This window comes from Lynx rufus, unplaced genomic scaffold (assembly GCF_022079265.1).
Source record: "Lynx rufus isolate CCGP_SWC_20201006 ecotype Redwood Valley unplaced genomic scaffold, mLynRuf1.p SCAF_3, whole genome shotgun sequence".
NCBI lineage: Eukaryota > Metazoa > Chordata > Mammalia > Carnivora > Felidae > Lynx > Lynx rufus.
The window spans coordinates 126,403,921-126,416,441 of NW_025814845.1; the positions used below are offsets into that span (position 1 = coordinate 126,403,921).

The following is a 12,521-nucleotide window of genomic DNA, read 5'->3' on the forward strand; positions in this document are numbered from 1 at the left end:
TCACTCGCTCACTAGCCACTTGCTCACATATAGGATGTCTACCATGTGCCAGTAACAATGGTAGGTGGGAAGATACTATGGTAAAGTACAATCCCATTTTATTATCTACCGCCTAGGAATGGCCCTGAGATGGCATGCCAGGTAAAACTATTATTATTGGCTAGCGAGAAAAACAAAAAAAAAAAAAATTAGAGGAGTCCTCTTTGGAAACCTATTAGCTCACAATGAAGCAATCTTATCTGTGTTCAAAAAACCAACTCAAGATTATCACAACAGTATCAAACTTGAGAAAAAGGATCTGTAATAATGTAACTTTCTTCCACTGTAACCTATGTCCTCACAAAACAAAGAAAGCTCCTTTTAGGTCTAAATAAATTTTTTAATTCTATATTTTGTTATAGCATTATTTTTTACTCCAAAAGAGTATTTATTATAAAAATGGGAAACATTAAGAAATATTTGATGGAAAGCCTTCTATAATCCCATCCCTTCAGTAATAATTAAAATTTGGTATATTTTTTTTACTATATTACATGTATTGTTATACAGGTATTTTGATAAACAAAAAAGCAGGACTTTATGTCGTTCTTTGTAATTTGCTTTTTCACTTTGTCCGCTCAATATTGCTTGGAAGCCTACTATGAATCAAATAGTATACTAGGTGCTGGGAATACTTCAGTGAACAGCAAAGAACTCTGTCCTCACGGCACTTACATTCCATCAGGGAGATGAAGACAATCAACAATAAATATAATAGATACATCGGTCACGTGGCACATTACATGAAAAGTACTACTGAGAAAGGAAAACGTAGAGCACGGTTAGAGACTCTGGGTGTGGGCAGAAGGGAAGCAGTTTGCAGCATGAAACTGGAGTGCAGGGGGTGAGGGAGGGGAGCTCTCTAGGGTCATCTTTCCAACAACTGGATTTTACATATTCTAATAGTCCTTCCAACTTCACTAATATACACGTGGTCTCTAGGAAACAGTAATGGATAACAGGGGATAGGTGCAATTGTATTAAAGCCCATTACTGCAAATATTACCTGAATGTGGACTCCCTGAATGGTTCATCTGAGTAATACTAGCTAAAACGAGAGAATCTGAAGACCCTATGTAATCCTGGCATGCATTTTATTCAAACACAGAAACATAGCATCTTTCCTTTGTGCTGATCTTTCCCTTCTGTTCACCTCTCTCCCTATCATTGCCTTTACTCTGCTTCCTAGGCCCTTGCTGGAACCCACTGACTTCCAAGGACCCACTTTTCTTCCCCCAGCAGCAGTGGAGACTTGGTTCAGAGACTTGACTGCCCTCTCTCTCCCTTATCTTGGTTGTCACATCCCATTCTCTCAGGGCTCTTGTTTTCTACTGGGAAAAGCACCAAAAATTCACAAAAAGGATTAAGGCTGTTAAATGTTCACTTGTATTCTACCTTTCAAGTGGCATTTCTGCTTTAATAGCTCCTTCTGGTGCCTACAATCTGTTGATTATTAGTACAGGCTTTTAGTTGATGTTGTCTTTTTGGGTGGGTGTGGAGGGGGAAGAAAATCTTGAGCATGGAATGACCTCAGCTATTTCCCAACTCATATTATATTCTGAGCCAGTATACCACCTACATTCTTTCACATTCCAGGAGGGAGAGCACGAACAAGGGGGGCATCAGGCAAAAGGGAAAAGACACTGCCAATCACAGGGGGCATCCAAATTATGCTGTTTGGAGGACTGGCCTCAGACACCTGCCCCAAATCCTGCACAGTATGTAACCTCATCTTCTGCATCCAAGGGTCCAGTGATTTTTTTTTTTTTTAACCTTAAGGACTTAAATTGAAGTAGTATAGATACAATTTATATAACAAAGTATTCAAAGTGTCCTTCCTAGTTATCTACTCTTTCTCCGTCTTTACCTTTAATATCACTAGCTACTCTTTAATAATTGGCACTCAGATCATGTAAAATTATTCTACTATGTCTCTGGAAAAAAATTCTTTCTCAATACAGTGAGCAAGGAAATCTCAGTGTTCTAGTGCTGCAGGCTATTTGGCAGGAGTGGGTCTGTTTGATGACCTGCCCCAGCTGTGCTCACTGAGTCAGTGAGCTCAGCATCTGCCTCTCTTGTCTGCGAGCTGTCCAGGGCTGTAATGCAGACAAGGTGTGCAGATTAGTGGGGAGGACAAATAGCATCACTTCAATAAGAAGTTGGGACCAGAGGCCTGATTTTCATCTTGATGATGCTATGCAAATCTCTCTTTAGCTACACTAGTATGAAGTTTACTTGTTATGTCCATTTATGAACAGGGTTATTTTTTTCTAACAGAAATCTAAGTGGGCAATATATAAAATAAGGATGGCATCTCATGTTTGGGAACTCCAGGCATTGTCAAGCAGAGAAGTGAATCACTGGTACTATTAAAATGTTTAAAGTTCATAACCTTTGAACCAGTAGTCTCACTTTTGGAAACTTATTCCTCAGAAATAAAAACACTAGTAGAAATGGCAATGTTTATGACAGTGTTTACTGCAGTATTTTCTGTAGAGGAAAAAGAAATCCAACAATCTAAAAGCACCATCTATCAATAGGGGAAATGTTCAATCAACTATGATACACTCATACTAAGAAATATCAGGCAGGTATAAGGAAACAAGAAGTTAGACCTACTGACCTAAAAATAAATCTCACTATTAAATAAAAAATGACAAAGAGCAGGGGCGCCTGGGTGGCTCAGGCCACTAGTTGGTTGAGTGTCCAACTCTTGATTTCAGCTTGGGACTGCGCCCCGTGTTGGGCTCTGTGCTGAGCACGGAGCCTGCTAAGATTCTCTGACTCCCTCTGCCCACCCCTCACTCTCGCTCTTAAAAAAAAAAAAAAAAAGACAAGGGTATAGTATGGTAAAACTGTTTGTAAAAGTAGGTAAAAGTACATGTATGTATACAGGTTTGTAAGCTTTGGTTTGAAATGTCCAAAGACATGGAAAGCTACATACAGTATTGTTTACACTGGTTCCTCTGAGGATATGGATGGATTGGAGGGAGATACATTTTTTTTTCTTTCACTAGATGTTTGCACTGTTGACTTGTTATAGCAGTATAACATTACTTTGTAACAGAAAAAAATGCAGTAAGATAAAGCCAATCACAAGAAAAAAGTTACAAGATTAAGCTGAAATAACAACCCTGACAACCAACCAAACCAAAAACCACTTAAAAATAAGGGGAGGAAAGCGAAAATTCTTGTTCCTTTAGTTGGTCTTTAAAGGCAATAATAGCCATAAAACTTTCTATATGATAACTAGAAAAATTAAAACTGTTTATTGGATATAGTTCCTCAGTGATTTTATTTAATAGGATTTTCTGTGCATACATCTATGTTTTTGAATTTGTCTTTAGACATATACAGTTCAAAATAATTAGCTTCGATTTGAAATCTTGAATAATACAGCAATTTAGAAAAATCATGTATTATTATTTTAAAATTTCTACTCATCACAAGACTGAGGATCACATGGGAAGCAGCGCTCACTCGCTCTCTCACTCTCACTCTCTCTGGCAAAGATGACAAAAGCTAACTCTCCCAGCTTTTCATCCTAATTCTGCTTATCTTTCACTGTTCGAAAACCAGGTTCCCCACCCTCTCCTGCCAATCCTGTTCCTTCATAAAGACTACCTTTGTTACTTTTTATACATCTTTCCAAAGAAACTACATATGTGAATGTGTGTGTTTTAAATAAACAGTAGCTAAAATACCATGAATGCTATCTGTACCTTGCATTTTTCACCTAATAATATCTTAGAGGTTGGTAGGAGGTAATAGGTGGGTGGTATGCTTCCTTTTTAATTAACACACAATCCTCCACTGTACTGTGGATGTACCATTATTTATTTAAGCAGTCCACTGGAGGTTACTTGCAATATTCTGTAGCAATAGCCCTCCACTGGGGTGTAAGAATAAGCCCTTGAAGCTCTGAAAATTGTGCATACATGAGTTAAGGGGCTACTTTCAAAGGAGATAAAAGATTCACAGGATAACCTGATTCCAAGTTCTGTGACCCAGAAGGGGTTAAGAACAACAATGCCACAATTCTCTTACCCAGTTTGCTTTTGTTTCTACAGTAAAAAAAACACAAAGCATCTCAAAGAAGAAGAAAAAATCTCCTACCCAAATCTAAGGAAGGTCCATGGCATTTCTCTCCACCTTTATTTGCAGTATTTATTCTGCCCTCCTTCTAGGCCCTCACACCAAACCAATTATTCTACACCTGCTGCCAAACAAGTAGGCCCCTTTACACCTATATCCGCACGGTCTTCATTACTGGGCTGAGAAAAACACTGATGATAATGTAGTTTTCTGCCCATTACCTGTCTCTAATAATATGCTTGTCATCATAATTAGTTTCACCATCCTTGGCTTGCTTTTCTGTCATTTCCTTCCCTTGAGTTCTGTTAATAGCAGAAATTGGCTGCTAAACTATTATTCTGGGCTGTGTAATGGAGCTGACAGCAAGGCATTCTGCCTCTTTTTTTTGACAACTGGGTATGATTTGTAAAGGTGTGAAGAGGAATTGCTAATACTTCTCAGCTCCATTACATTAACCTGGAAGGCATTCTACCCAAGAAATGAATCCAATATTAAATTGCTTGTTTTATGAGTTTTCCTTTAATAATTTTTCTAATCTTTATAATGTTTTCATAGCTCCAGTATTTTCTGATCTCTATTTTCTGAGATTAATATGGCAACCTCATTTTATGAAAACTACTTTATTAGATTTTCTTTATTTCTCAGGGAAAGAAAAGAAGGAAAGACATATTTGTGAGTTCCTCTCCTTTTTCTCATGTTCTCTCCCAGTTTCTGGTTAATGCCAGGATGATTGAGTAAGGTTTCACAAAGAGACCATAATCCTTTATTTACAAAGACAATGCTATTGATATACCATCAAAAAGTCACAAAGCCCCAAATCAATACACAAACAAAAATCTCTCTGCATGTTGAGGAATTCATAGGTGATCCTAAAGGCCTCTGGAGGACAGTAAGCAGGGAAGCAACGAGGTCCAATGAACACTCTATAAAAAAATCCCTTGGGAAGCCATGATATGGAGGATGATAGGTTTGACACAGAAGCAGGGGCTCAATTTAGGAGGCCACTGCAGTAATCTGGCCAGAGTCCTAATGTGGGGCAGCAGAGGGGGGATGAAAATGAGAGGAAGACTCAAGAACCACTGAGAAGGCTAAACCAGCCAGCAGGAGTTGGTAACTAATCGGATGTTAAGGGCAAGAAGTAACAATAATAACTACTACTTAATGGGCACTTCCCATGTTTCAGACACTGGGACAGGGCTTCCCTGCGTAATCACATTTAATCCTTGCATTACCTCCATGAGGAGTTATTATTACCTCGTTTTATAGATGAGGAAACCGAGGCACTGTGGGGTCAAGTAAATTGCCCAAAGTCACACAGCAATTAAGTGGTAGACTCTGGCCCGTCTCACTCCAAGTCCAAACAAACAGCCACTAGGTGACAGGTAGGAAGACTCAAAGATGATCTCTAGGATTCTCTAGGGAAGGCCGGGTATATGATGGAGTTACTATGGGATGTGCAGGTTAGAAAAGAAGAGAGAGTAAATGTTCAGTACAACTCCACAGTTGAGAGCAATGGTTAAAGTCAGGGAGGGCAAACAAATTACACATTTTGCTGAAAGACTGCCTAAATAATTAAATGTTATGCAGTGAAGTGGGAGAAATCAAGAAACAGAAAAGGCTGAGTATGAAGCATGAGACTATATTCATGTGGAATGTATATGGTTGACCTTCTTTTTGAAGATGACTGTAATTATCTGTTTGATGACATGGAATAAATTTTCAGCAGTTATTAACCAAGTTGCCATCCCCACAGAATCTAGTGGTTTCTACAAAAGGTGGTATTTCTTTGGCTTGTACCATTTCCACCTCTTCTCAGCTTGCTGTTGTTGGATTTACCCATCCCTGTCCCACCCTGAACTTTGTAACACCAAAAAGGTTTAAGTAAGAAAATGACATAACAAAGACTTGAAAAGTTTTCAAAGTGTTCCCTGGTGTAATGATTCATGAAAATGTTGGGTAGCAACATAATGTAATGAAAAATATACTAGATCTAGAATAAAACGACGGAGTTTGGGGGCACGTGGGCGTTTTAGTTAGTTAAGCATCTGATTCTTAATCTTGGGTCAGGGTCATGATTTCATGGTTCGTGAGATCGAGCCTCACGTCAGGCTCTGTGCTGACAGCATGGAGCCTGCTTGGGATTCTCTCTCCCTTTCTCTTTGCCCCTCCCCTGCTCTTGTGTGTGCTCTCTCTCTCAAAATAAATAAATAAATAAAACTTAAAAGAAATACAGTTTGAATCATGCCTTGAAAACTGTTAGTGTTAGGACACTGGGCAAGTTACCCATTGATTTCTCTCAGTCTCATTTTCTTCCGCAAACTGAGAACAACAACCCCTTGCAGAGGTTTACTACAAGTATGAAATTATTTTTTTTTTTTAATTTTTTTTTCAACGTTTTTTTTTTTTATTTATTTTGGGGACAGAGAGAGACAGAGCATGAACGGGGGAGGGGCAGAGAGAGAGGGAGACACAGAATCGGAAACAGGCTCCAGGCTCCGAGCCATCAGCCCAGAGCCATCAGCCCAGAGCCCGACGCGGGGCTCGAACTCACGGACCGCGAGATCGTGACCTGGCTGAAGTCGGACGCTTAACCGACTGCGCCACCCAGGCGCCCCTACTACAAGTATGAAATTAAATGATGTATGTCTGGGTATCTACCACAGGGTTTGGAACATTGCCGAATCTTAATATATTCTAACATCTTTCCTTCTACCCCTTATAGACAAGACGCAAGCTATAGCCAGTTTAATGTGTGCAGGATAAATATTTAATAAATATGTTTGTTATCACTTAAAATACACTTGTGCTGTGCAGAATTTGGTTTTGAATCACAGAGCTTATGCCATTTTGATGCATGTTAAACATTTATAAGATGACAGCTAACCTTTTGAAAATATTATTAAGCTTATATGTTCACAAAATTTACCCAAATAAGTAAACAGCAGTAAAAGGAATCCTCAATGACAAGTAAAGCAGCTTACTCTGACAAATCAAAGATAAGCTTTATGATCATATTCTCCATCTGAACAGTGTGAGGAAAGAAAACATACTCTCTGAATTTCCTCTTGAGAAATTTAATTGTCCTGATCTTGGCAAGAAACTTACAGCTGTTGTATTTTATTTACAAAACTTTGCATTCCCAAGGGAAGACGTTCTGTGAAGATTACTGAAAAAAAAATTTGCAACATATGGCTGGGTCCTCCTCATTCCTTGCTTTGCTCTTGCCAGAGTCCGTCCCAGGGCTGGCATCTCTTCTGGCACTCCCAGTGAGGCTGGTTCAATCTGAGGAGCCTTTCTGGGGCCACTGCATGATTTCCCATCTATGAGAAATTTCCCCTGCATTCCCCTGATGCTTGAATCTCCACCTGCCAAAGCAAGGGAGCCAACCTCACACCTAGTTTTGTCGTTAGACCGAGCCTGCTTATTCCTGGCTCATGTAACAGTCATCAACATGTGTCTCCCTCTTTCTCCATCTCCATCTCCCCCCATCCCATATCTTCCCTTCCTTCTCTGTCTCTATCTCCTACCCAGCTCCATGTTTCTTAAACTTTCTGTGTTTCTATCTTCTATATACACACATATGCATATGTGTACACACACATACACAACTCAATAACTTATGTGTTAGAAACTAAAACAGCAAGTGCCATTCAAGATGCCCTCTGAGGAGTTTACACTCCCTTCCACTTCTGATTTTTACTCACCCAGAACCATCTCTGAACCAACAGATTCTTCAACCAGGTTCCCGGGTGGGGTGGGTAAAACATCGTCATCAAAACTGATGAGGTCGATGTCCCCTGAAGGCTTGCTTTGCAGAGCTGTAACTGTGGAGTTGGCTGAGGGTCCTTCTCCCAGTGACCTGAATGCTTTGGCCTGTGACGCCACTGAGAGTCGGGGAGGAATGGTGACGGGTTTCAGCAAAGCTGCAGGGCCGGGGTTTTCTAAGGAAACCGATTTCTTCGGCAACAAAGGCCGAGGAGCAGGAGTTGGAACTTTCTTCCCACCATCAGGGCTCTCGGCCACAGGTCCCCCTCCAGGAATCTCAGGATTAACACTTCGTATAAGGCCAGCATTTGGTTTCTTTGGCAATTCAGGTTTGGTTACTGGGATGCTCCCTACCTCTTGTGGTGGAGGGTGTGGGGTGAGCCCCTCCCGAGAGGCCACCTTGAGTCTGTTTTCAGTCCAGGAGTCCCATTCTCCAGAAGCTCTGTTAGCAGCTGGTTTGGGAGCCACTGTGGGTTTCCCTGAGGGAACAGCAGGTCTTGGGGGGAGTGTGCGGGGAACAATTTCTGGTTTCACAGACAGTCCCGAGGTTTCTTTATTTGTCTGACCCTCAAATGCTTTGATTCTTGAAACAACACTATTTTGGCTTCGTTCTGTGTTCATAATGTTCATCACTGCCTGACTATCCAAGTCGTTGGTGCTGTCCAACAGAGACTGGGGCTCGCTCGGGGAAGATTCCCTTTCTGTGGCCACAGGGCTAATTTTCTGGTGATTTTGCTCTTTAATGTGACTATCTCTGGCTATTGGTCTGAGGTTGGCTTTTGATCTTGGTCTTGGCACTGGACATCTTGGAGCACTGGAGTTCTCTGGACAATTCTGTTCTTCAGAAATATCAAAGACTATTAGAGGTGGGACATCCGTTGGACGATCACTGGCTGAGACCACTGAGGAAGGATGGAGAGGCTTGAGAGGTGCCTGTAGTGCTGACAAGACCAAAAGCAACAGAAAGAAGTTGCACCATTATAATTTAAAAGAAAAAAAAATAGAAGATACACAGATTTTTTAAAAATATACATGTAGAATATCAAGAGATTTTGATTTCCTTAATTGGTAAAAAGTAATTCCAAAATCAAGAGGGAGATGTTTATATTCAGCTTTTCACAAGAGTGTTCTTCAAGTTGTATTTATTCATAAAAGAAATATTCATTACCAATTATTTTAAAACACCATTAAATTCTTGATTCTCAGTATATTTATCACGCAAACACTTTCTCTCTCATCAGGATTCCAACATTTCTTGTTTTACTTTTCCAAAGTAACATACTCTCATCTCTGTTATTCAAACACAATGCTTTTTAAAAGCTTAACAGGACAACCACCTTTAACATCCCATCAAAATTACATTGCTAAATATAACATCCTTCTCAATGGGAATTCAGAAGATTAGCAATAATACAACCATGAGTTAAAAGGATGATGTTTTTGTGATATGAACTAGGGTGAGTCCCAGAGATTGGGCCTGCGGCTCATGAGAATGATCTATTGTAATAATCACACCAAGTCAAAATAAAGAAAGCATACAGTGATCACAGTGACTGGGAAGCAGAGCTCAATGAATTATGCACAAGTTGCAAATTATTTTAAAGGCTAGAAGCCTACTGATTACTTTCCTAGAACTAGGTCAGAATTAGGGAAGACAAATTACTTGCACTACTTTGAGGCAGACGGTTGTCTATTTCATCTGAAAAGTCAGTCTGAGTTGCAGAAGTAATTGTGTGCCTTGGAGTGGCAGCAGCATTATTATTATTCGTAGTGTTAACTTGAACTTGGTTGATTTCTTTTATGACTTGTTCATAAGATGGTGGGAGCTGCAAAATAAAGAATGAAGATTTTAGACATCTATGGACAAATAGCCAAAATGTTAAACGTCTCACTTTTGTCTTTGAACTTAATTTTAAAAATAAAATGTAGGGGTGCCTGGGTGACTCGGTCAGTTAAGCGTCCGACTCTTTTTTTTTTTTTTTTTAAGTTTTATTTATTTATTTTGAGAGAGAGAAAGACAGAGTGAGTGAGTATGAGCAAGGGAGGGACAGAGAGAGAGGAGAGAGAGGAGAGAGAAGAGAATCCTCCCAGGAGGCACAGAGACTGCTTGGGATTCTCTCTCTCTCCCTGCCCCTCCCCCACTTGTGCATGTACACGTACTCTTTCTCTCAAAAAAAAATAAACATTAAAAAAATAAAAATAAAATGCAAAGAGATAATGTGATACTTATTTACCTCAGCAGGAACCAGCTCACTGGGCCTCCAAGGGCCTGCTGCAGAAGGTGGGGGAAATCCCAATCCTGGGGGTGGAGCTCCTGGAAACCACGAGGCTGGCCTTAGGGGCTCAGCTGCCACAATGGTAATCTCTGGGCGCCTAGCAGACAAGACCTCAGTGAGGGTTTGCAGGTCGGTAACAAGCTATTGTCTATCTGCAAATTGTCAAAGATTCATGAAAACAACCACCTCTCCCCCAAAAGTTACGTAAGAACTGCCATAATCACAGAAATGACCTGTTTGGCCTGGGCTATCAAGGGAGCAAATGACAGTCATCTTCTAGGACTCTGGGCCTCAATGTTAGAGATGTACCCTGGGCCCACTTAGCTCTTCTTTGGTTGATAAGGATAAGAACTAAATAGGCCCCATACAATCTCTTCATTCCAGGGTTCTACTGTCTAGCCTATACCACAAACATAAATATATGGCAAGGTAGAAAAGTACACCAGTGAAGTACAATTGCTTAGTTTTCTGCCATTATAAATTATATACTCAGACACGATACCATATGAAAAGAATATCCTTTCCTCCTCACCCAACTCTACCCCAATTCAAAGTTATCTTTCCTTGTTCACTTCCAGACCGTGACATGTGTGTCTGTGCTCCTGGTCAGTTTTGTATATGAATTTGATAATTAATCTTTAATCTGAGGAGCCACAGTGATTCACCATTTTCTTAATCTGATTCTACATTCTCATGTTTAAACTTAATACTCAACCTGATTTCCTAACTAATACCAACTGTGTGACCCTGGGCAAATGATTAACCTCTCTTAGCCTCAGTTTTCTCATCTAACAAAAAGGGATGATGACTGATATCTGCTCTGCCTTTCTCTAGCACTCTACAGAAAATAAAAATAAAAATAAAAAGCACTGCTATTATCAAAACTGGGCATATACACACATTCTCATGCTAGCCCATAAAACAGTAGAATCTGCTTATTGATTAAATGTGAATTGCAATACCTAAAAACCCCTGCTTACAACTTTTATTTGAATAATAGGAGTTACTAGTTAATAAATGTTAAGCACTACACATGTAATAATCCTTATGACAGCCTTGAGATAGGTATGATTAGCAGCATTTAAAAAAAAAAAAACTTTATTTTTAAGTAACCTCTACATCCAACATGGGGCTCAAACTTATAACCTCCAGATCAAGAGTTGCATGCTCTACTGAATGAGTCAGCCAGATGCCCCTGATTAGCAACACTTTAAAGATAGGGATACAGAAGCTAGAAAAGGTTGAGCAGCTTGCCCAGGGTCACACAGTGAGAAGGCAGTGAAGTCAAAATTTGAACTTGGTTATGTCTGACTCTAAAATCCTCATTCTTCATTACTGTATACTATAGTCTGTAAGAAATGTGAAAGCAGGGTCCCTGTCTTATAAAATTCCACCCATCTATTTATCTACCTGTCCATGCTTCCATCCATTTGTCTGCCTACTGGTCCTTCCTTTTATCTACTCAGTGACTTCCTCCTTCCTCTTGCCTTCGCTCCAACCAGCCATCCAGCCATTTATCCATTCAGCTATCTATCCAGCCTGACTCTTTCTCTTTCCTTATTCTTCCATTCAATTTTCTATCTTGTCATCCATTTACTTATGCAACATTTACTAAGTAGCTGGGAGGTACAAAGCATTTCTTTGAAGCAGTTACAACAATGTTTTACATATACCAGTTGTTTAATAAACATTTAAAAAATTAACTTCAGTAAATAATTATTGCCAAAAGAACATTTTGAGGTTTGTATCGCTTCTTCTCCCAGCAAAATTTCCATCATTCAAACTTATAGATTAAATTAGGAAATATACCGATGAGGTAGAACATTGCTTATGTTATACACTGCTTATGAAAGAGAAATATTTAACTTGCTAACTGACAGCACACTTTGATTTCATTAGCAGAATATATGACCTCTGTTATAACCATACCTCCTATCTCGATGAAGCTCGCTCTGAAAAGAAGTCCGAGAAGCTATAGAAGAAAAAAAAAACTGGTATAGTACAAAATCAGTACATTTAATAAAGGTTTACATTTTTATAGGATACATTATTGGAAAAAATTAACTTATACTTGAAATCAATGAAGATGTATGAATTTTAACATCCACAAGTAGAAAAGCAAATCAAAATTATCTTTTTATATGGCATAAAATTATGGTTATATATTTGAATTACATAAGAAAATACAGATTTCAAAAATTCCTGAAAGCACATTCCATGGTTCTGAAAATAATCTGAAGAATGAAAGAGAAAGGAAGAAAGCTATTAAACACAAACTGCTTGGTAAGAGCTTTATGATGATGACATGAATTACAATGGGCAGAAAAAATTTTTATTTTAATCCAT

The 12,521-nt window shown here is 39.3% G+C and overlaps 1 protein-coding gene across 1 annotated transcript in view; it reads right to left on the bottom strand.

Moving 5' to 3' along the window:
* Positions 1–10,254, bottom strand: part of SH3D19 (SH3 domain containing 19) — a 48,946-nt gene extending 38,692 nt beyond the window's left edge. The window contains exons 1-3 of the mRNA XM_047092144.1: positions 10,134–10,254; positions 9,563–9,725; positions 7,839–8,840 (exon numbers count right to left, since the gene is read on the bottom strand). Coding sequence (XP_046948100.1) covers positions 7,839–8,529 — 691 coding nt within the window. The 5' untranslated portion in view covers positions 8,530–8,840; positions 9,563–9,725; positions 10,134–10,254. The remainder of the gene's footprint in view (positions 1–7,838; positions 8,841–9,562; positions 9,726–10,133) is intronic.
* Positions 10,255–12,521: the final 2,267 nt, after the last annotated feature.